Consider the following 26,354-nt stretch of genomic DNA (forward strand, 5'->3'; position numbering starts at 1 on the left):
GGCCTCTGAAGACGTCACCTCTTGCCACTCCCAGCCAGTGACCCTACAGATGGTTGTTCTAGTGAGTACAGGAGCAACGATAAATCATATACGATCAATTGACACGCTACATCGTTCTGTCGCTTGAAGGATTGCACAGTATCATTTGTTCTGGGCTAAAAGGAAATTGGGTCAACCATTGTGCTAATTGCCCGTCCTTCTGATGTGTACCCGGCCTAAGGCACCAACAGTCCCAATACTATAATTCTCTCTCCTAGTATCACAACCCTGATTCAAACAGACATTGGTGGCATAATTTCATGGAGAAAGGGCAAAACTGTTGTTGGCTTGAATAAGGTCAGCCTTAGTAGGAGAGAAGATTACAGAGCCCCCTCTGAGCAGATCAGTCAGGCTAGAGTAATGTCAGAACCAAGATAAGCAACACTTGGAATATTCTCACCATAGTGAATTTCGCAATGACTAGAAATATCCTTTTGGCGTTATCTTTTAAAACCTACATTTTTGTAGTAAGTCTTAATATAGGTCCCTGAATTTGTAAAACTTTGCACAATATAAATTCTAAATCACTGGACACTACAATTTTCAGTTTAGCTACATATAAAGCTGTAGGATTCTTAAACCATAAAATACCAAAGGCAAACATTTTAGTGCACTGTGATTGGAGAATTATTGGCAGGAAAAATGCTGTATTTGTATGTAAACTGGAAGAGGTTAAGAAGAAAGATTGTAAGCTTGCGAGCAGGGCCTTCCTACCTATATATATCTGTCTGTTATTACCCAGTTTTGTTCTATTAATGTTTACAATTGTAAAGCACAACAGAATATGCTGCACTATATAAGAAACTGTTAATAAATAAATAAGAAAGCAGCGTTTTATTAACGCAAACATCTGTCTATTACATTAAAATAATATGCAGATTGCAGACCAACAGGACATCTGGTGGCTGAAAAGGATAATGACACCATGCAATAATACTTTTCAATGGGTAATAGTCATAACAAACTTACAGCTGGTCGACTTGGACGTGTCATATTGTCTTCAGCTTTCACATTAGGTCCATCATGTGGCAACACTGGAGATCCTTCAGGTTTGTTATTACCGGCTATAACACATTAGTTTTAATTAATTAACCAACACGTAATGGCAAATAAAACATTTAACATAATCTGAGACATAGTGAGATGAGCAGACATGATTGCAGTTAAGGAATATATAAAAGTAATAAATAATTGTCCCTCCCCACTTACCCTTTCTGTATTGAGCCTCACTATATTAGCAAAGCTGAAATTAAATCCTCTCTTGTCCCTCCCAAAATAAAATCATTGTGACGCCCCTTTACATCTGTATTGATTCTGCAAAACAGTCTTTTGTATAATGGACAGGCCAACATGGTCTTCTGGGTTTCATGTACAACACACAGGGAGTATGAGTGTGGCATTTAATGCAATCTTGTTTCCCTAGTTTTTAGGAGGTCTATGTACTAAGCCTTGGAGAGACAAAGTGGACAGAGATAAAATACCAACCAATCAAGCTCCCGTCATTCTTCAAATACAGCCTGTAAAGTGACAAGTAAGAGCTGATTGGTTGGTGCGTTACCTCCATCCACTTTATCTCTCTCCAAGGCTTAGTACACAGACCCCTAAATCCCTTAAAAATATTTAACTGTAGTTTAAAGTGGAGGCCACTAATGTTAGGTTTAACCTATTCCTGCCACCATCTGAAATGACCGGCTTACTAAGATGTTGGGGGCATGGCTGCACCTCTTTGGCAGACCTGGGACCACAAGCAGGCTTGGGTCCCAGTGCTTTGTCCCTGCTCCCACAAGAATCGCCAGGGAAGCTCGAGCCCCAGTATTTTATACATACCAACTCCTCTCCTGCCTCTCTAAAACCCAGGCTCTACATATAGGTAACTGACCACCAATGTAGTTAACATATTTTGGTGGAATACATTAACAATTTTCCACTAATCATATTAATTACCACTCTTTTTGTGGATGGCTAGTATCAAGGCTGTTACTTACTGGGGGGGGGGGGGACACACAAAGTGGGCATTTATTTATATTTATAATGAATGCTGAGCGATATGAAAAGATTGGAAGATGGATATTTTATGTCCACCGCGGCTGACTTGTATGTGGCTATAACAAGTAACTGCTGTACATTAAAACTTGGTAGGTAATTTGGTCAGTAATAAGAAAAATGCAGTTGACTGTTCAAGAAGAGGGACTGTGCAAGTCTACAGTGTGACTTGGTTATGCTCTGATAATAACGCCTGAATGGGAAGACACCCATATGAGCTACTGTATGCTGAAAACATTACTTTCTAATCGTGTTTAAATAAAAGAATCAGCTTTCAATCTCTGCTTTTTTTTAGATTCTGCTATGTCCCCCACATACCCTTTCCAAATGTATCCTTTCTTTATGTACACCATCTTTGTTTTATTTGAAAGGTAATCAAAATGATCTAACAAAAAACATGTAATTATTTGAATATATAAAATAAACCATAAAACTATAATTTTAACACTATATATTGTATCCAATCCCTATACATTTGTTTTGCAGCTAAATCCCCAGGGTATATCCGATTCTTGCTAACACAATCCATGACCATTTTATTTTTGCCGCACTTGGATCTCTATTCGATGGGACATAGAACTTTTTCCTGGGTGTATGCAAATCCTGTGGAAGTGAGTGAGACAGCCCATGCAAGGCAGATATGTAGCATCAGACATGGAACACTGTGTACTTTGCGAGATCCCATTGTGAATCCGAGTTCTAAGACAAAAGCTCAGCTGGATATAGGACTTAAATGCCAAACACAATATAAACATAAATCTTTGCAAAGGGAAAATGTTATATCAACCTAATTCACCTAAGCCCAATGTGAAGCTCTACTTGCACACTGATGAAGCTGAAAGCAAAAAGTCAGAGCGATGCTCCCACGCACACAATCTTTTCTGAGAGCTGCATGTGGGTGTAAGAGTGCAAGGCACCATTATTATTCAATGCTGTGACAATGAAGCCCTAGTGCTAGCAGAGTCGGTGGGCGGATCACATAATTCTGATGGCCATGCAAGAGGATCTGCAATCAACCTTACCTCGAACTCTGTTTCGTTCACTGGAACCTGCTTGAGAACCCGGCTGTGATCCTCCTTGTGAGCTGGGTTGCGAACTGGGAGTGCTGGAGCTGGAAGAGCTGCCACTACTAGTTCTTTGAATGGGGTTTTCAATGACAGTCTCAGTTCTCCTCAGATCTGGGTTACTATGTAACACGACAGTCATATACACATACACACATTAATATTAATAAGAACAAGAATACAAATAATAATTGATAAGTACATCTAAGTGCTAGGCCTTGGCAATATCTGGTGATAACACTTATGAGACTCTAGCACTAGTTACCTACCTCTATCAATAACTGTAGCAGTTGAAGGGAAGTATTTCAATAGTTGAGGAAACTCTGCCTAATCCGAACCGTGGAGCATGTATAGTTTTCCTAATCACATGCTATGTTTTCTCTCATGTACATCTTACCTTATCAGACACAACTACATAAAATGTGCCTCTGATAATTCAATAGCAATTCTATTTGCACATTTCTATCACTGCAGGTATATCAAATGTGTATCTGATAGCCAAGTAGAACAATGCTTTATATTGAATGTCCATGTCCATACACAAAAACAAGTTAGTTCAAATTAATTGTATATATTTGGATGCTTACTCAAGGTTCTCATATAATGCGTGGGATTCATAAATAGAATGCTTCACAATTGAGACTCTTTACTACTGCACCAGTTTTTGGGTTGATGTTATAACAAGATTGTTAAGTTTACAGAACAGTGAGCATCACTTGAATAAACCATTGCAATGCAAAGTCACAGTAATTTGGATAAGACTACTGTTTACCTTGCTCTTATAGGCTGTGTGCTCAGTCTGTTTCCTAGATTGCTACCGTTTCCAGGGCAGTTCTTGCGTGCTAGTGCAGGAGATATGGAAGTGGTCCTTTGAGGCACCTGGGGTTATAACAATTCAGATGTGACCATGTTATTCTCTTGTATGGAAAGTGACCTACAGAAATTCTAGAAGGTAATCCTTTTTATTTTGTAAAAATAAAATAACCAATATATATATATATATATATATATATATATATATATATGGGAGAATATAAATATACACTGGGCAGAAATAGTACAGCAATAAAAAAAAATTAGCATATGATTCTGCATACGCAGAGATTAGAGCAATGTTACTAATTTACAGTAGGAAGTAATATTTCAAATTGTTTTTTAAGTAAGATGGAAGTATCTGAGGGTGGAAGGGTGTTAGGATTATCCAAGGAGAAAGGTTTATTGCATGCCTTGGCGTAGTAAGGAAAAGTGAAGAAAAAAGAGCAAGCTTCGAGAAGAACAAGAATTCTACAAAGGATACAGACAAATACAGCAGAACATTAGACAGTGCAGCTGAGCCAGGTGCTTTAAAGCTGAGTGAGAAATATAGTAGATCAAAGAAAGCCACAAAAGAGTTGGAAGCAGAGAAAAACTATGGTGGCTTTTTAGGAGAGAGAACATTCTACAGATAGGTGAAGATGGACTACAGAAGACGAATGGAAGCTACAATAAATCAAGTATAGCAAAATCTGGAATGAGAGTCTCAGTTAAGGCTGGAAAGAAAATGGCATCTATTTGGAAATAATCTTCAAAGGTGAAAAAAGCATGTGTGAAAAAAAAAATGGTTGAGATTGAGGTGGCTGAATGTTCTAATGACGTGAGTCAGTGATATTAGTTAAGGTGTCAGGGTTTGTTAACATAATGGGTTGGTGACAGAATTTGAGGTTGGCGACAAATGATGAAGGATGGAAGGATTGGTGACATTATAAAGGAGGAAGGAAATAAAGAAATTGGTAAGTGCATTTGTATGTATGTATATTATATAAGACTTGTGCATACCTATGTGAGCACATAGTGCACTCAACATATTTCACTCTGGTCATTATTTTGGGTGTGGCTCTTAAGCCTGCGCTTGTCTAGAGGTCAGTCTCTGTACCTGGGAGATGAGTGCATTTTAAATGCAAATTACAGGTCTTTAACAAATATAATAGAGTAGGAACTTGCAGAGAATAATTGCTAGATACACAAAGCTTTGTAGTGGAAATAACAAACTACAACAATTGTTTTTCTGTTCAAGCCTGGATTATGTTTACTAAAAGCAACAAGCACTACTCTTCAAAGTAAATGTAATTAGAAAGCATTAGTTACATAGGGCCTGATTCACTACCGATCGCAACTGCGATTACGCACGCAATCAGACGATTGTTGCAATTCTGCCCGTGCATCGCAGTGCGTGAACCGTCCACTGCGATCACAGTGACTACACAGACCCATCGCAGAGTGTTTGACAGGAAGTGCCGTTTGTGGGTGGTGACGGGTGGGCAGTGGTTGGCGAAACGCAGGCGTGCCAGTGTGTTTGAACGCCATTGCATGGGCGTGCATAAATTATCTCCTGCGATGCCATACGCATCCTGAGCACTCATAGCGTGCGATGAAGTTAGCAATTCCTGAATAAGTCATACAGGAAAAGGGGAAGAAGATTGATTGCACAGGAAAACAGTTAATTCTAACGATCTAATTATAGATTTATTGGATACACGTATCTAGGTATATTTCAAAAACTGGAGGTGCATCCCAGGAGTAAATATTATCAAGGTTTAGAAGAGGAGAGAAAAAAAGGAGTCTTTTCTTCTTTTTCTATCAGGGCACACTCCTGTGCTGTATTGATGGCTACAAAATTAGTATAGGAGAAATAGGACAAACTGATTACATCTAAGTGAGATCATAATCATATGTGAAATTTACATTAATGTCCCAATTAGCAGACAGACCACCATATATTTACCCATTTAATATATCTGAAATAGATGTATTGATGTTGATATTAAAACTAAAGTTTATTAAATTCTTAAAATGAAACATAGACACTCGAAATCAACTTATTATACAAAGACAGCATAGACAAATAAGAACATTAATAGTGTATGATACACTATATCTATTAACAGTGATCCACTATATCCAGGTCTATTTGACAGTACTGGAAGTATAGTTATAAATATTTGCTAATGATATACACAATTGAAATCGACAATTCATCGAAATGCCACCCTAAATAGTACACATGCGATACTTCACTATTCACAGAAACCATGCATATGGTGCTGGGGGTATAGTTATAAATATATGCACAATTGGAACAGATAATTCATCAAAGTACCACCCTACCTAGTACACATATTAAGATGCAATATTTCAATGATCACAGGAAACATACATATGGTATGTCTAGTAAAAGTAGTCCCTCAATAATCCACCGGAACCAGTGAAAAAATAATACATAGGATGAGCCCACCACAGCCTTCTAATGTGATATTAGTTAATAAAGGTGTAATGTACTGTTATCTAGGGTAGGATATTCTAAGGTTGAGTGGATCCACCTGTATATTTAGATATACAAATAACATATAAATATAAAAAACATGTATCACAATTGACATACAAATACAAAACTAAAGGCGAAATAATAAACAAATACATACAACATGCAAAAGGTATAATGATACCACAATATTAAAATGCTGAACACCACGGATACCACCTATATATATAATATGGAGGTTATTAGAGGCGTCCCTCTATTCCGATCTGGGAGAGTACATATGGTACTAAATATTTCCTTTGATAAAGCCCCTGCAAAACAACGTGTCAGACAGCCTGCTGGTGGGCTCCACAGTGCGCACTCTGGACCCCTGCACCACGGACGATCATACAGAAGGGAGACAATATTGGCAGGTAATTTCTTCTTTCTACTTTTTCCTGCTCTCTCATTATAGCCAGCTGCCTGGATTCCCTGCGCTGCTGTACGGCAACAGGGATACTGGTGAGACTGGGCTGTAACAGCAGAAGCAGCTTTCTAATTTCTGGTGCCAGTTCCTGGGACTCTCATTCCCTGTCCTCTAATATCTAAGACAGGCAACAGCAGATCCTGGGCATATAAGCACACCACTCTATACCTGTATCTATATCAGGAAAATATTTAGTACCATATGTACTCTCCCAGATCGGAATAGAGGGACGCCTCTAATAACCTCCATATTATATATATAGGTGGTATCCGTGGTGTTCAGCATTTTAATATTGTGGTATCATTATACCTTTTGCATGTTGTATGTATTTGTTTATTATTTCGCCTTTAGTTTTGTATTTGTATGTCAATTGTGATACATGTTTTTTATATTTATATGTTATTTGTATATCTAAATATACAGGTGGATCCACTCAACCTTAGAATATCCTACCCTAGATAACAGTACATTACACCTTTATTAACTAATATCACATTAGAAGGCTGTGGTGGGCTCATCTTATGTATTATTTTTTCACTGGTTCCGGTGGATTATTGAGGGACTACTTTTACTAGACATACCATATGTATGTTTCCTGTGATCATTGAAATATTGCATCTTAATATGTGTACTAGGTAGGGTGGTACTTTGATGAATTATCTATTCCAATTGTGCATATATTTATAACTATACCCCCAGCACCATATGCATGGTTTCTGTGAATAGTGAAGTATCGCATGTGTACTATTTAGGGTGGCATTTCGATGAATTGTCGATTTCAATTGTGTATATCATTAGCAAATATTTATAACTATACTTCCAGTACTGTCAAATAGACCTGGATATAGTGGATCACTGTTAATAGATATAGTGTATCATACACTATTAATGTTCTTATTTGTCTATGCTGTCTTTGTATAATAAGTTGATTTCGAGTGTCTATGTTTCATTTTAAGAATTTAATAAACTTTAGTTTTAATATCAACATCAATATATCTATTTCAGATATATTAAATGGGTAAATATATGGTGGTCTGTCTGCTAATTGAGACATTAATGTAAATGTCACATATGATTATGATCTCACTTAGATGTAATCAGTTTGTCCTATTTCTCCAATACTAATTTTGTAGCCATCAATACAGCACAGGAGTGTGCCCTGATAGGAGTCTTTTCTTTTTTTTTTTTTTTCTCTCCTCTTCTAATTCCTGAATAAGGTCAGAGCTTGTGCAAGTGTGCGTGAGACTGCGTTTGTCCTCTATATTAGAGATGGTTTTGCAGTCTTGCTAAACATTACGGATGTGTGTAAGGTAAAGTGGGCGTCCTTATGTAGTGCTGTGACTGGATAGCGTTCGCAATGGATTAGCATACTATCGCAGTGAGACCGTGCGTAATCGCTATTGCATTCGCAATCCTTGCTGAAGCAGGTCCATAGAACATAATTACTTTTCTATCTTGCCGTGAGAAAATTACCCCAATGTTTATGGATGTTAGAGCTATATGGCTGATTTTATTGGCTGGCTTCATGAAATAATTAACTTCCAGATGTGTTCTTGTACAGCTAGCATCTTTCTGCCATACGGTGCCTGACACGACTGAGATAATCCGAGAGGTGTAGCTTACCGTATTTTTTTTCTTACATATTGCACCTTATTCGCATCGCGGACGCAGCAAAACACCACTCAAAGTGTACTATATATGCTGGGCTGCAACTTTAACCGCATAGGAATTAGTTTAAACAGATAATGCAATATCATAATATGGCGTGAGAAAAAAACGTGGGCGCTCGCATCGGAGCCCTTCTTACATAAATTCAGACTTCAAGGGCAGATAAACAAATGTTGCACATCAAATTGCTCAGTGCAAGCTAACAATGAAGTTTTGTCACTCCCAGTTGTTTCATCTATATGAATAAAACTAGGGATGTGCAGGCTCGGATAGGTTCGAGTTCGCATGCCGAGTTCGGATTTTTCCCTCCAAAAAAATGGAACTCAGAAAGAGGCTAAACGTCATCTTGCATGGACAAACATCATCATTCCTGGAAGTCCAGGAATGATGATGTTTGTCCATGCAAGATGACGTTTAGCCTCTTTCTGAGTTCCGATCCTGCACATTTTGAGTAAGAAAGATGCTAGGCGTGACCTAGTCATCTGGAACCTGCCATGCCGGGGGGGGCTATTTGGCGCGTCTTGAGCAACGGTGTATGAGGACACATCTAGGTAATGCAGAAAATGTCTTAATTTTTACAACACAATCTTATATTAATAGATTAAACTGATGCATTGTAGGGGGTTATATAGGAAACACACATCAGTGACAGAACTAATGTTACCTTTGTCAGTGTAGAGCAGGCCTGGCCAACCTGTGGCTCTCCAGCTGTTTTAAAACTACAAGTCCTAGCATGCTTTACCAGCTGATTGTTTTTTTTAGGGTATGCTGGGACTTGTAGTTTCACAACAACTGGAGAGTCACAGGTTAGCCAGGCCTGGTGTAGAAGGGGCAAAGCTAGCATTTCAATTAATTATCAATTTTTACCAGTAAAATATATAATCTTCCTAAATATACTTTGTTGTTTCTATATGCAGGTGCCTAGCTGAATGCAAGCAGTTTACTTGACCTTTGGTGGAAGATCTTCCTCCTGTCGTAACCAAGAACTTCGATCAAACTTTTCAATACGTTGAGGGAGAGGAGGATTCTCGGAAGTCGGGTCAGAATTCTGCCTTGGCATCTCTGGTCGGTGAGAAATCCTTTCTTCCTGGAATGCAGACATGCCCTTGGCAGACTGTTCATGTAATGACTGTGATGCTGACAAGGATGGTCCTGGGGTTTTCACAGATACCAAAAGTGGAAGTTGCTAAAGAGATCATGAAAATCATATTACTGTCTTGCTTCAAGAAGCAACACTTAGCACTAAATGAAAATTAATGACAGAAAAATAACATAGGGGATAATGGTGCCTTCAAAGGTGTTGTCAATCCTCAAATGACTTATTGGATTGTTTGTGTTCTCCAAAAACATTTACTCAAAACAGTGCTTAATCTGTATGGCTTAGTACTGTGCATTTCAGCCATACATTAATATAAGACGATAAAGCAGTTTATATTAATTGCTGTCAGATAGAACACAGCCATGCTGTGATCTGCACTGAGTACATTGGTTCCAGAGAGCAGTTTAGTACCTGTCCCAAGGACACACAGAGACTCATTTACTGTAACATGCAAATCATTTGGTGCACTGCTTATTCTACTTTGCAGGCACATTAACAAAAGCCAAACATGAACATATTAGCTGTAGATAAATTATTTTCATATCTTCACTTAAAAAAAGAATGCATAAAGGTAATGTGCAGATTTTTAAGATTGGTAATATTTATACATGCAGTTGCTTAAGAAAGTGATAATTACATAGCCGAATAAGATGTATGTAGTGGATTGATGAGGGTTTTGGATAGAAGGGGTTACAAAAACAATTTTAATACATTGATCATTCTACAGTATAGTACAGAAGCATTATAGATAAAATTATAGATGCGAGATATAATATGATACATGCAAAGGGAGACACAAACCCTAAGACGATATGTGCGTTTAATTGGAGAACTGTTATAAAAAAAAAATCACAGAACCTTCCAGTTTTTTCCTTTTAAGCCATTAAAAAAGGTACTTTTTTGAAAGCACCAATTTAAAATAATGTTCAGTTAACCTGCAATAAGGAATAAGATCCTTAGCATGAAGGAGAAGATCAATGAGTGATCTAGTGCCCCAGCAATATTCCAGTCTGATCCACTTGCAACTATGAATTTCCACTGAAGCGACTATGTAAAACCATTAGAAGTCGTTATGAGAGAAGTGAGCAGGAATTCGGGGGCGGATTGGGCCACTGGGACACCGGCTGGGCCGGTCCCCAAAGTGGCCGACGGCGGTCCTGCACTCACCCACCCCCGCGATCGGAGCTCAAGTAAGTAGCGGCGGCTGCACGGGGGGGACAAGGTTGAGACAAACACGGGCTGGTGGGAATGAGACTGACACACATTGGGGCTGGGGTACACAGGGGCTGCTGGGAATGAGGCTGACACACATTGGGGCTGTGGTACACAGGGGCTGCTGAGACACACGGGCTGGTGAGAATGAGGCTGGCACACATTGGGGCTGGGGTACACAGGGGCTGCTGAGACACACGGGCTGGTGGGAATGAGGCTGTCACACATTGGGGCTGGGGTACACAGGGGCTGCTAAGACACACGGGCTGGTGGGAATGAGGCTGGCACACATTGGGGCTGGGGTACACAGGGGCTGCTGAGACACACGGGCTGGTGGGAATGAGGCTGACACACATTGGGGCTGGGGTACACAGGGGCTGCTGGGAATGAGGCTGACACACATTGGGGCTGTGGTACACAGGGGCTGCTGAGACACACTGGCTGGTGGGAATGAGGCTGGCACACATTGGGGCTGTGGTACACAGGGGCTGCTGAGACACACGGGCTGGTGAGAATGAGGCTGGCACACATTGGGGCTGTGGTACACAGGGGCTGCTGAGACACACGGGCTGGTGGGAATGAGGATGGCACACATTGGGGCTGGGGTACACAGGGGCTGCTGAGACACACGGGCTGGTGGGAATGAGGCTGTCACACATTGGGGCTGGGGTACACAGGGGCTGCTAAGACACACGGGCTGGTGGGAATGAGGCTGGCACACATTGGGGCTGGGGTACACAGGGGCTGCTGAGACACACGGGCTGGTGGGAATGAGGCTGACACACATTGGGGCTGGGGTACACAGGGGCTGCTGAGACACACGGGCTGGTGGGAATGAGGCTGGCACACATTGGGGCTGGGGTACACAGGGGCTGCTGAGACACACGGGCTGGTGGGAATGAGGCTGACACACATTGGGGCTGGGGTACACAGGGGCTGCTGAGACACACGGGCTGGTGGGAATGAGGCTGGCACACATTGGGGCTGGGGTACACAGGAGCTGCTGAGACACACTGGCTGGTGGGAATGAGGCTGGCACACATTGGGGCTGGGGTACACAGGGGCTGCTGAGACACACGGGCTGGTGGGAATGAGGCTGGCACACATTGGGGCTGGGGTACACAGGAGCTGCTGAGACACACTGGCTGGTGGGATTGGGGCTGGGGTACACAGGGGCTGCTGAGACACACGGGCTGCTGGGAATGAGGCTGGCACACATTGGGGCTGGGGTACACAGGAGCTGCTGAGACACACTGGCTGGTGGGAATGAGGCTGACATACATTGGAGCTGGGGTACACAGGGGCTGCTGAGACACATGGGCTGGTGGGAATGAGACTGACACACATTGGGGCTGGGGTACACAGGGGCTGCTGGGAATGAGGCTGACACACATTGGGGCTGGGGTACACAGGGGCTGGGGGAAAGAGGCTGACACACATTGGGGCTGTGGTACACAGGGGCTGCTGAGACACACGGGCTGGTGGGAATGAGGCTGACACACATTGGGGCTAGGACACACAGGGGCTGAGACACACAGGGGCTGGGGGAAAGAGGCTGAGACACACACAGGGGCTGGGGGGGATGAGGCTGACAGACACAGAAGCTGACACATACACTGGAGCTGGGACTGACACACTGGGGCTGGAGAAGGGGGTTGAGAAACACAGTGGCTGGGGGGAATGGGTCTGAGAGACAAACACTGGGTCTGAGGGAATGGGGTTGAGAGACACACTGGGTCTGGGGGAATGGGGCTGAGAGCTACAAGTGGGCCTGGGTATGGAGAAACGCCGGGGGTCCAGGAGAGGCATATGGGGTCCCGGAGAGAGACATGGAGGCCTGGAGATGGAGAGATACAGGCAATCTGGAGAACCACAAGGGGCTTGAAGAACCACAGGGGGCCTGAGGATGGAGAGACGTAAGGGGATCTGGAGTAACATGGGGGCCTGGAAAGACACAGAAATTGTTCAGGGAAATTCACATTTTGCCTTGCACAAAAACTTCTGTTACTATACATTATCTGGTTATGATGACGACATCTGTTATATTTCTACATAAACAGGCATCTTCCAGACAGTGTGATCTACATGAATAGTGAATACCGGCTGAAGATGCTGCCTAGTGAGGCTCAAATCCTTCTTCAGAGGTTCCCCGTTGCAGAGAAACTTCCAAAGTGACTGGCCTGTACCTAGTGCAGAGGGATGGGGGTCTCCAAAAAGAGTGTATCATTCACCAAGATTTCTGTTGCCGACCCTGCTCCCCTCAGTGATTTGCAAAAGCCCCTCCAGGCCCTAAGAGGAGGGAGTATCCTGTCCTGTTCCACAGACCCCCCCCCCCCCCTCAACAAACCCGCCCCCATAAGGGCTGCTTACAGAAATTTCCCGGGCTGGTTCTCCATCCCAATCCACCCCTGAGCAGGATGCTGCATGCCAAGTGTTTCTGAAAATCATCACTTTACCAGATAAATGCATATGAACTGTGTTAGTTAAAAAGTTGGTTGATATATAAGCAGGGATGAATTTATATGGATAATTATTCCCTACACAGAAGTGAAGAAAGCATAGTAGACTGGTCTGCTAATGCTTTGCCGAATATTGAGGAAACTTGTATAACAATCAGTATCAGAGAAAGCTTTTCAGCACATGATATTGCTTATCATATGTCATAGGATATGTAAGTGGCAATCCTGTCACTATATAAAATACCTTTCAATACTGACATGTTTTTACCCATGAGGCAGACCAAAACAATATTTATCTTTGTATTCTGAAAGACGTAATGACTTACTGTACATAGTCTGCTTGGTTATCTACATTATCTTCACCTGATTCATACTATGGGGGGAATTCAATTAGATGCGAAAAAGCAAATACTTAACGTCGGTGAAGTTTTTGCACACTTCGTGTGTTTTGGTGCAATATTTTTGTGTCTTGTCTATGAACGCTCCCGTTTTTCGCACTATCATATTACAAAAAAAACCGCATTAAACCTATGAAAAGTACAGCACATTTTAGGGAAATCTGCCTGCACCCCATAAAAAGCCTAACTGACATTGGACATAAATTTAGAAGTGTATTAGTTGCCCTAATAAAAGTATTTGGGGTTCTTAACTTGTGTCAAATGGCTGTTATAGGCATATTTGTAGAACAGTGGAAAAATTATAAAAACCTATTTCTGGAGGCCAAAATAAATGCTGCAGATAAATTAGGGGTACATTAAAAAGGGTGCAGGGGGCACTACTAATGGGGGCATTACCACTGGGGACACTACTACTGGGGGCATCACTCTTTCGGGCACTACTACTGGGTGCGTTACCACTGGGGGCACTACTACTGTGGGCTCTGCATAAGGGGCACCACTACTGTGTGCACTGCATAAGGGGCACTAGCACTGTGGGCATTGCATAAGGGGCACTACCACTACAGTGGGCATTGCATAAGGGGCACTACTGCTGTGGGCATTATGGTATTGTTACTATAGGTCAGCAAACCGGAGATACTGCTGATGGAAAGGCGCTATAGGTACATGTAGGCAAGCGTCCTGAATGTCCAGAGACACCATAAAGTCCCCAAGCTCCATAGCCAGGACAACAGAGCGTAGGGTTTCCACACAAAACCTGGGCACCCTGATAAACTTGAGACTTGAGGTTGAGGATAGGCTGATGAGATGCGTTGGGCTTCTGAAACAAGAAGAGGGTAGAATAATAGCCCTTCCCTCGCTGTGATGAGGGCACTGGAATTATTACCCCTGATAACAGTAAGGAATGAATGGCAGGGCTTTGCTTGGATCCGATGGAGGTCCTGTGCAAAAAAACTGCCGGGGGGAGCCGCCTCGGGAGTGAGAGGTCGTATCCGTGGGAGACCACTTCTTTTACCCAGGCATCTGGTCTGATGCCAGACCTGGGCGAACTGAAGAAGTCGGCATCCTACCCCTAGGAGCCCCGCCCCGTCAGGCTGAAGGCTTGTCCTCAGATTTGGTAGGTGGGCGTCTAGTAGCCCAGGTCTGTTTGGTCCTAGGCTTGGAGGCCTTAGTGGATGCCGACTGCAGTGGAAAGGACTGACCTTTAGCTTTTCCTTGGGGACAAAAGGACTGAAAAGATGACATCTGGGGCTTCGTAGTAGATGCAGAGGGCAAGAACGCCGTCTTGGAAGCTGCCAAGGTAGTCACAATCTTGTCCAATTCAGGGCCAAACAGGATCTCCCCACAATAAGGCAGAGACTCCAAATCCTTTTTAGAGTCCGAATCTGCCTTCCATGAGCGAAGCCAAACAATACGGCGGGCTTCCATGGAAGTAGAAGATGCCTTGGAAAGTAGGAGGCAAGTATCCAAAGCCGCCTCTCTAGGGCCTCTGCCCAACTCTCATGCCACCCTTGCCGTAGCCCTGGCAGGACGAGTAATAGCTCCTGTAAGAGAGTATATAGATTTCAGGCAAGTTTCAATCCTTCTATCTGTAGTCTCATGTAAGGAGGTTGCAGTGTGGGTAGGTAAGGTAGCGTTCTTAACTAGGCGTGTCACATGGGAATCCACTGAAGGGGGAACTTCCCATTTAGTGCAATCAGTAGCTGGAAGAGGGTAAAAGGAAATCAAGTGTTTAGGCAGCTGAAACCTTTTACTTGGCATATTCCATGCTTCACACATATGATCAGATAGCTGATCTGAGTGAGGAAACTCTGGCAAAACTACCTTCTGTCGCTTAAATAGTAGCTCTTTTGCCTTAGGAGTGGGTTCTCACTCTTCTGTTTGAAGAATAGATTTTACAGCTCTAACTAGTGCAGGTATATTCAATTTAGAGGGGGCTCCTCCTCTCCCACGGGGGGAGTCAAAGTGAGAGAGGTCTGAGTCTTCTGCCTCACCAGATGATAACTCAGAATCTGATAGCTGGGTGGACTGGCAAGTTAACACAGCATGCTTAGTAGTTTTACTATGTAAGAGTTTATCCTTTTTCAGCGTTTGTTGAAAGGCTGTAGAGGTAGCTGCCAGACTCTGCACTGAGGTAGAAAGTACGTTTACCTATAGGGAAGGCAAAGGATTTGCAGGGAGTACCTGCTGTGGCCATCCCATAGGGGGAGCTACAACAAGGACTGCTAGGTGGTCCACAATTTTTGCCAACACCTGTGAAAAAGAAGCCCAGGGGCGGTCCTGAGGAGAGTATGCAGGGGCTGATGGGCCAGGTGCCGTATAACAAGATGCACATAGACCATCTTGAATGAGATCCTCTGAAGCTAAGCCTGCTAAACAAGACTTGCAAGACACAAGAGAGGGAACAGCAGGCTGCTTGTTATTCTTGCCTTTGCTAGACATAGCTGCAAGGATAATGTAGCACACAATCTGGCACAGTGCATAGAGCAACCCAGATACAGTATATGTACAAAATGGCACAGTGTAGTGCGCAACACAGATATACAGTATGTGATAGCCCTCACAAATATAGGTAAATGTGAGGTAAGATCAACCCCCTATACCTCAGTATTCCAGGGTTATAATGAAAGAAAGGGAAAGGTATAAGCTGACAGTTGAGAAAAATAGACAGCAGCGCTAGCACAAGTCACATACAATGCAGAGCATACAATATAACTGCAGTGGGCACTAAATTCAAATACACAGACTGCAGTGGCTGGTAGGAAATAGCGCTGTATAAGCTGGCTCCTGGGAGAGGTATACAGGGAGACCTGATTCAGAAAATAGCTCCCGCGAGTCTCTGAGGGGGCGAAGGATGAGGGAGGAGCAGCAAAACTGGAGTGGAATGGCGCCCTGAGCTGGGGGAGGGGCTGCAGGGAGAGGGCCTTCTCCTCTATGCGGTCACCTGCGGACGAACCGGTGTCCACATCAGCACACATTACCTGTCCCCTTGAGTCCTGGCTGCAGTCTGGGGTCCGAGGAGCCCTGCTAGCAAGGTCCCGTCGGAGCGCCGCCGAGAGTACCTACCCGAAGCTGGAGTTGCAGCACCGCGTAGGGGTGATGGAGCAGCAGTGCAGACATCCAGTGGACTGTCTAGCGCTGCTTGCTCTGTATTAAAAATAATTCTAAAAATAAATCATCTAACGGTGATCCAGCTCCTGCCGGTTACCAACGAAATGGAGTTGCCTTCAGGATGTGGGCGAGTTATAGGGGGAGGGACCGGAGCATCCTGGGATAGAAAAAAAGCCTTTGCCGTTTGTGTCCGGTCCTCCAAGTACCACCTACACCCCATTGTTTCCCTGTGGAGCCCTATGGACCCTGAAAAAGAGATTATTTTACAGGTAGAACACTGCAATTTTAAGAAAAAAAGAATTACGCTACAGATGTGTCCTCATACATCTAGCCTCTATTAAACATCCCTTCTAGTCGCGCCATGCTGTGGCCTGACTCGGTGGTGCAGAGCGTCTTTTCATGCAACTTTTTACCTTCAAATGTGTCTTATTTGCACTGCAATGCAGCTTCTGCTGATTAAAATGATATCCAGCATGCATATGTTCTGTGTGTATCTGCATGCGAGATGCTACTTTACAGTGTCAGCGGCTGTAACACTAACCTAGCGTTTCGCATGCAGATACACCCACAGTCGCAGACAGAACATTGGCATGCTGCATATCATTTTAATCTGTTTGTGCTAACTATTCACATCACAGTGTAAACAAGACAACATTTGAAGATAAAAAGTTGCATGAAGCCCGTAATTGGAAAAACCCTCTTCCACCGACTCTCTCTGCCCTAAAATCACGAATACGACATATAGCGGAAATGGAAAATATTACCTATTATCTTCATGATAGAGGCCATATATCTTCTCACGTTTGGGCTCCATGACTCTCATATGACAACACTTCACTACATCTGCTCCCTGCACTCACTACCCATATGTGATTCATGCGCTGTGGTTTGATCTTCCTACTCCGACTTCTCTATGCAAACCTCCCTAACTGACTGAATATTATTTTCTTCTGTTTTCCAATTGGCATGTTTTTCTTTCTATCTTTATAACACTTTCTGTCCAGTATTTACTTATAAAAAAAAAATATTTGTTTCTTTTGATAGTCCTGTTCCCAATCCCCCCCACTACAGTCCCACCCCCTCTGCTCCCCCCTCCCCCCACATGTTTATTGCTATTTATTTTATTGGAAAAATGGCTCATGTATACTGTTAATTATATTTGTGTTTTTCTATGTCACTTTTTTATGAGCTTTCTAAATAAAGCATTATAGAAAAAAAATTTCACGAAAAGACAGTCAGCGCTACCAAGTCACATGGAGCTCCCGCGTTATGTGTAGCGCGAGGAGGATAGATGTATGTGGGCATATCTGTATATAATGGCAGCAGAATATTACTATTGCAATGGGACTACACAAAAAACTATGATGTACAAATCAAAGCCAGCAAGACTGAGACCATAAATGGCTAATACCCATGAGACTTGACACTTTTCATTTTGCATTAAATATTAACTTTTGATGTCTTGAGGCAAACGGAAAATCCATTTTCCTTTGCTACATGTGTTTATTTACTTTCTTCAGATCTAAAGATCAAAGATGCAATTGTTTCAACTGTACAGTGATGTGATTGTTTTAAGAATAAACGTACGTCTGGAGCTGGATTCACACTGATAAGATGATGCATGCATGATGTGCCTCTATTGTGGACATAGGCAATCTTTGTATTGTTGGCAGCCTTTTCATCTACCACTATGGGAAGTAGATAAGATTTTTTTTTTTTTTTAATTATTATTATTGGAAATCATAGTTGGGGGGAAAAAGTGCGAGCAATTATGGAGAAATAGGAAGTACGGTCAATATTTTTTTCCACCATTTCCCTATATGTTTATATAAATGAAATAGATCAACTTGCAAAATATACAGTATACTGTATAATGTAAATACAAATGTACTCCAATAAATAATAGCAGCTGTAAAATGTACGTATTGCAAGTCAACAATTTACCCTTGTGGGGCTTATATGCTACACAAGGATTTTCAACTGCTTCAATTTTAAACATGATCTTCATCAGTCCTGAGGAACATCTTTGCTCTCGTAGTCCAAAACACGATGATGATAAAGAACTATTTACTACCTCTGGCGTCAGTGATTATTAAACATACTGTATAATCAGGAGCTCAATTCTGTGGTCTCCTGGGTTCCAAGAACTACTATTTAAAGCTGCATTCCTCTGTAGGATGAAAAAAAATCCCTACCCAGAACTCCACAAAGCCCCAGGGGCTTCTCCATGCTGTCCATCATCTTATTATCTCACAGCCCTATCTAAAAGCTTACACTTTTCTTACTGGTACTCTCACCCATTTCAGCAGCCATTTTAGAATGGTGAACGATAATTTCCTTTTGGCTTACCAGGAGAGCACTTTTAAAAGGTGGTCTGATGAAACCCTTTCATTGGAACTCAACTTTTTTCCCATAAAACAAACACTTTCCTCAGATGGTAAATGTCTACCGAAAAACCCTTCATGTGGTCAACCTATTAAAAATTCGAGATGTGCAGGCTCGGATTAGTTCGGATTTTCCCGCCAAATACAGATCTCCCCTATCTGGTGGCAAATTCCAACTAGAGGCACCCATAAAGCTGTAGCTACAGCCATAGCAATGTCCAGGCTACATTATACACTCCCTGCAGAGGAACATCATCTCCACAAGAAAAAAAAAAAAGATGTACCCAAACCACCACCCCCACCTCCTACCAAAAGCAGCCATCATAGCTTTTATTAATAACTAGCTGGGATACACAGCATTGACCGGGTTGAAGACTGGACCCTGGAGTACACCTGCAGCCTTCATTATTTACATGGTCCTCAATAACCTGGATAACCGAGATAGCTGTAATATGGTAATGCAGCAGGAGTCGTCACACGTCGTGCATGCATTACTGATCCGACCCATAATCGGGAATCTGCGTGACCCCCCCCCCGTCACTGCGTCCGCAGATGAATCAGCCACTGTTGTTAATCTGCAAACATTGAAGACCATGTCTAACAGTGCTGCCATCAGGGGGGAATTCCAGGACTGGAGTCCCGTTCCATGGCAGAAGTGGGCCCGTCCACAGTGGCACTGCGTGACTGCGATATATACCCTGCTATTTGTAATCTCCATATGCTAAGCTTTGCCAGGATCAAAGATTGTGGATTAATTATGCGGTCTTCCACAGTCTGAATGTATCGAGTGGAATGTATCGACTGCTGTGCTGCTCATGAGCCTTTATAGGATTGTGTGACAGTATGTGGCCCTGACGAAGTTAAAACCTGGGTAAAAAACTTTTTCTGGCCAAACTATACTGCCATGCCATATTTAGTGGAGCTAGGTTCAAAACTCTGACCATGCATAAAGGACAAACAGACAGACACACTTTCTCGCTTATTATATAGATGTGTCCCAATTACTTTGTATTGAATATTATTGAAATGTATATTTTAAAAACAAAAAGGATAATATGTACAGGTTGAGTCTCCCATATCCAAATATTCCAAAATACGGAATATTCCGAATTACGGAATAATTTGGCATGACTGAGATAATAAAACCTTTGATTTTTGATGGTTCAATGTACACAAACTTTGTCTAAGGCACAAATTATTAAAAATATGGTATACAATTACCTTCAGGCTGTGTGTATAGGGTGTAAATGAAACAAATTTATTTCATGTATACACACAAACTTTGCTTGAGCCACAAAATTATTGAAAATATTGTATAAAATGAGCTGCAGGCTATGTGTATAAGGTGCATATAACACATATATGCATTCTGTGTGTATATTGGGGTCCCATTCCCAAGATACAATTATTCCAAAATACGGAATATTCAGTTATCCAAAATACCCCTGGTCCCAAGCAGTTTGGATATGGGAGACTCAACCTGTATATGTACACCTCACCAAAATCCTGTGTGTCTCTAACTACATAACCATAGCTTGATAATATACAATTTGCAATGGATTTGATGTGACGGATTGACAGCCATGCCTAGACAAGGGTAGATTTTATTTACTTTTGGTTTAATGTTCAGTTGTATGACATTTGTCGATACTCATTGCTGAGTAAGTGCTGTGTTTTCTATAATTTTTAGGTCATTATGACCACTTGGCAGCTCACAGTGGCTCAGTCACTACGAAGAACATGAATAATTGCTGCTCTTTTATAAGAATTGAACACACAAGTATGATACACAGGATATTGTTACTGGTGGCATTTCTGTATTTAATTAATACTACATAGCTCACTTCCATTCATGTCTCAATATTCAAAGAATGCATCTAAATTTGCATTGCTGTGTTGTTAAATAGATGAACAAGGTTTAGAAAATTAAATGGGAAATAAAAATAAAAAAGTGTGCACAGTCTTAGATGACTGCTAAGGTCAGATTTCAGTAATGATCACCAAGGCTTGTGTCTAGGGCAGCAATCAGAAGTGATTACGGGAGAGGGGACAGTAAGTACAGGGCAGAAAAGATGATTATTGCAGTGGTATAACATACATGATGAACAGGGAATAGTATCAGATTAGAGGTGATCAGCATAAAGAATGTTAATGGTGCACTATAGTGGGTGGGGCACTAATGGGCACTGGGTAATGAATACATTTGTAGGCTCCCCAAGATTTGTTACCTTGAAACTAAGAAACAGCCCCGCAAAAGAGCCTTTACTAACACAAGATGATAAAATATTATTCAGTGCATTTAAATTACCCATGAACATTTTATTTAAAATTTTATCAAATTGTACAAAGAATGTGACATGTGATGGGGACAATAAAATATTCGAATGCTTGAAATAAGCTTGAGAAGATATAATATATTATTTGGGACAGTACTAGTTAGAGCTGGTTTTTGTTGATAGTTTATAATTGGTAGAGGTCAGTTGCCAGTCATTGTCTGTTAGCCTATTAGCTGCCCTGTCGAGGCGGGGTTTAGCACTAGTATATTAGGGCTGGAGGAGGAGTCAACTGCCTCTTTCCAGTTTGTGATCCCGCCCACCCGGCATATTGAGAAATTGGTTTGTACCAACACGTTTTTCATTGGAATATATTGTGTTTCTTCTTCCAGCAGGTGAGGCGCAGCAGGCGGAAAGCAGTGCTAGTCGGCGGCTCAGTTTAGCGCAGCAGAGCTTGGCTAGCATGCCCCCTTTGAGAGAGGCGAGTCGGTTACTACTTTAGGGGAGAACCAGGTCTTCATCCTAGGGAGGGACCAGCACTATGCTAGTTAAGGGGAGGTGGTACTATCCAGGATGGCCTGCGCACGGGGTGGAAAAACTCCACCCCATTTTGGTAAAGCGAACAATTAATTACGAGCTGTAGACCGAGGTAGCACTGCTTTTACGCCACCAGGACTAATTAATTAAATTGTAATTTGATATAAATAAATTTGGCTGTGACCTCTTTTTCCAATTCTATACAGTTGTCCGTGTCTTATTTATTTAGTTAAAATAAGCTTAAGAGTGGTGTTTAAAATAATAAAACTATGGGTGACTTATTGATTTGAACCGTTTCTGCTCAGTAGGTGATATTTCATTGAATGTATCTACTTTCTGTGCAATGCAAATACATTTTGATCATTTAAATTAATCTGGAAGATGGTTTATATTGATTTGTAAATGCAGGTTGCATCAACGAGCAGGGCTGTAGTTTACGCGTTTATTGAAAATTTTAATGAATATGGATTATACAGAGACAGGAGTAAATAAACAGTGGAAAGGGTTACTAATGCAATTATGACAATATCTGCTAAGTTAGACAAAATGAGAGGGTACATTTTTACAAATAAGTATATACTGTAAATCAGATGGCAGAATTTATTTTAATAACTAAAAAAAAAAACAACTAGGAACAATTATCTTTTTTAAATGTTAATTAGCTTGACTGAAAACGACTGTAAAGCACAGTAGTATAAATTTTACCTGTGGGTCTATTGATCTGTGCATTGGCGGTGTCCGTGCTGACTGCACTCCACTGATGCTAAAGGACTCTGATCTCGGAGGCAAGTTTGGGTCAGATATCCTGTTAGCTACCTTATGCGGCATAGCAGGGGAGCTCTGACGGTTGAGACGGGATCGTTCTTCTACCTGTGCAACAGAAAAACCATCAAATAAACAAAAAAAAACACATGCTCATAGTTAAGGCCATATCATACTCTCCAAACCAGTTTATTTAAATGAAATATTATTGTAATGATATATTGTTCAAATATAGAAAGACCATGTATTATTTCATGTTTAAAATAAATAATAAAATAATAATAAAAAAGTATCATGGGCAATTTCTAATGCCTGGATATTGATACTGAATATTATTGTACTGGTTTGAAAAGTGGAGTAAACAGCCCAACATGTTACAGTGCGCTCATTGCACATACACATAGGAGCCAAACATCTGCCCCCATTGTGTTTGGGCGACAGCACGATAAGTATAAAATGTGGAGTACTGTGGAAAAAAAACCAGAGGTGGCGACATTCTCCATGAAAAAGTGCAGGTACTCGTTGGGAACTGAAATCAGTGTTAAATATATAGAGCGAGTGTTTAGGTGGAAAACTGTTCTGCCATCAATACATGGTTATATTACGTATTATCGAAAATATTGTACATCAAGTTTTCCCCTTATATATACTCAATAAATGACTCTAAGCTCATAGTAGAGATTGCTCAATTTGTGGCTCTTTCCAGAATCCTAACCCTCCCCCCCCCTCGCACGGCTATCTGCTTCCGATGCCCGGCTTACCTATGATCGGTATGCCGGGCGTCGGGATTTCGGTGTGTGGCTAATGATAGGTGTTGGTATTTAGACGCCTATCATTAGTCCCATGCCGGGATTTCACTGTCGGGAAGCTGGCGGTCGGCATTTCGACCGCCAGTTTCCTGACTACATACCCTCTTTCCTGTGTGCTCTTCTACATAAGTGACTGTAGCTTTGTAGTACACAGTCTCCAATCACGCAATGTTCCAATATAATCGCCTTACAGAAAATTCAGCTGATAAACTCCGATTCAGAGTATGACTTCAATCGGATGAGTAAATAATCATTCATTTTGGAGATTTTAGGTGAATCTGGGAAGAGAATGTTTATTGAAATAGAGAACACAGTCAGATTGATTTTTCTTTTAAGGCAATTTAATGAAATGAAGGGCTAAACAGCACAAGAGATTTTCAGCACACGATCATGGACAATTAATTGCTTACAATAATAAAAATATTGCTCATTTTCTATGGGGTGATCTACACAGTTAATGTTTAATCACTGTGTAGTGTCAGCATCTCATTTGATTACGTAGTGCGGCAATTGGTTACATGAACTACAAGCGATTAATCACAGCCACCGGCTATAAAGAGATAAACGAGTAATCGCTTATTCAGGCAATTAATTTTAAGGCAATTCAGGGCAGGAATTGCTACTTTGATTAGTGTAATAAAAATTCAGAGGGAATAATCTGAGGCAATTAAACACACAAATCAAAACAATGATTTCCGTGGGATTAATCAAATTGATTTAATCAGAAACTAAAAATCACCCACCCATATGGTTGTATTTTATGGGAACACTAAACTTAAAATACAAGCTGACCTATACAACAGTACTACTAATATTATTTATAAGTATATATGTAAAAGTGCCATAAGCTTATCAGAACTGAAACTATTAAGCAGTGATTTTGGGGGAATGTTTTCCAGTATACACTTCCTGCCAACATTTCAGTCAAATGTTTTTAGCCTCAATTTGCAGAAAATGCTTTTGAACCACTTGGAATTAACTGCATATCAAATGCACTTAAATGGCAAAAATATATCAAGTTCCATATAGATAAATGAAGTTATATATAAAAGTAGTATCTCTTAATATACAGCGGGTAAAATAAGTGTTGAACACATCAACATTTTTCTCAGTAAATATATTTCTAATGGGGCTATTGTAATGAAATTTTCTCCAAATGTCCGCAACAACCCCTGCAATCCCAACATGCAAAGAAATTAAACCATATATGTTCATAAATTAAGTTACAGTGTCTTGCAAAAGTATTCACCCCCCTTTGAATTTTTCATGTTTTGTTGCCTCGCAACCTGGAATTAAAATGGATGGTTTGAAGGTGTGCATCATTACATTCACAAAACATGGCTACAACTGTGAAGTTGTGGGGGTTTTTTAATATTATGAATCACACAACATTTAGGACAACATAACAGAAAACTTCATCGTGCATAACTATTCACCCCCCTAAACTCAGTACTTTGTAGAGCCACCTTTTGCGGCAATTACAGCTGCAAGTCGCTTTGGATAAGTCTCTATGAGCTTGCCACATCATGTCCCTGGGATTTTTGCCCATTCCTCAAGGCTCAACTGCTCCAGCTCCTTCATGTTGGATGGTTTCCGCTTGAGAACAGCAATCTTCAAGTCTGACTACAGATTCTCAATTGGATTGAGATCTGGGCTTTGACTAGGCCATTCCAACACATTTAAATGTTTCCCCTTAAACCACCTGAGTGTTGCTTTAGCAGTATGCTTCGAGTCATTGTCCTGCTGGAAGGTGAACCTCCGGTCCCAGTCTCAAACCACAGGCAGACTGAAATAAGTTTTGCTCAAGAATATCCCTGTATTTAGCTCCATCCAACTTTCCCTCGACTCGAATCAGTTTCCCAGTCCCTGCTGCTGAAGAACATCCCCACAGCATGATGCTGCCACCACCAAGTTTCACTGTGGGGATGGTGTTCTTGGGGTGATGGGATGTGTTGTGTTTGCGCCAGACATAGCGTTTTCCATGGTGGCCGAAAAATTTAATTTTAGTCTCATCTGACCAGAGCACCTTCCTCCAGAACCCAGAATCGTACTTCTCAACAACTTTGTCCCTGACTTGTTTGGAGAGCTCCTTGGTCTTCATGGTGTGATGCCTGTTGCTTAGTGGTGTTGCAGCCTCTGGGGCCTTTCAGAAAAGGTGTGTTTATACTGACAGATCATGTGACACTTAGATTTCACACAGGTGGACTTCATTTCACTAATTATGTGACTTCCGAAGGTAATTGGTTGCAGCAGAACTTTTGAGGGGCTTCATAGCAAAGGGGGTGCACATTCCAATTTTCAGAATTTTATTTATAAAGATTCTTTTTTATATATATTTTTCTCATTTCACTTCACCAAATTAGACTATTTTGTGCAGATCCATCACATAAAATTCAGATTAGAAAATAAAATAAATTACAGGTTGTAATGTAACAAAAAAGATAAAAAGCAAAGGGGGGTGAATACTTTTGCAAGGCACTGTGTAATAATGTGAAATGACACAAGGAAAAAGTATTGAACCATGAAGAAAGGGAGGTGCAAAAAGGCATGGAAAGCCAAGACACCAGCTGAAATCTATCAGTAATTAGAAAGCAATCTTGCTCCTCGCTAGCGCAAATTAATAGAAGCTGGTTCAGTCCCAACTGATGGCCTATAAAAAGGTGTCTCATTACCAAGGTGTCACACAAGAAACATCTCATGATGGGTAAAGGCAAAGAGCTATCTCAAGACCT

The 26,354-nt window shown here is 41.5% G+C and overlaps 1 protein-coding gene across 10 annotated transcripts in view; it reads right to left on the reverse strand.

Annotated features, from left to right (window-relative positions):
• TNIK (TRAF2 and NCK interacting kinase) overlaps window positions 1-26,354 on the reverse strand; it is a 338,050-nt gene that overhangs the window by 39,473 nt on the left and 272,223 nt on the right. For all 10 annotated transcript variants that reach the window (XM_088452395.1, XM_088452397.1, XM_088452398.1 and 7 more), the window contains 5 exons: window positions 22,757-22,921; window positions 9,528-9,764; window positions 3,919-4,025; window positions 3,105-3,268; window positions 1,009-1,103 (listed from right to left, as the gene is read on the reverse strand). In XM_088452395.1, coding sequence (XP_088308521.1) covers window positions 1,009-1,103; window positions 3,105-3,268; window positions 3,919-4,025; window positions 9,528-9,764; window positions 22,757-22,921 — 768 coding nt within the window. The remainder of the gene's footprint in view (window positions 1-1,008; window positions 1,104-3,104; window positions 3,269-3,918; window positions 4,026-9,527; window positions 9,765-22,756; window positions 22,922-26,354) is intronic.

The sequence above is a fragment of the Taudactylus pleione genome, unplaced genomic scaffold (genome assembly GCF_031769625.1).
Source record: "Taudactylus pleione unplaced genomic scaffold, aTauple2 ptg000037l, whole genome shotgun sequence".
Classification (NCBI taxonomy): Eukaryota; Metazoa; Chordata; class Amphibia; order Anura; family Myobatrachidae; genus Taudactylus; species Taudactylus pleione.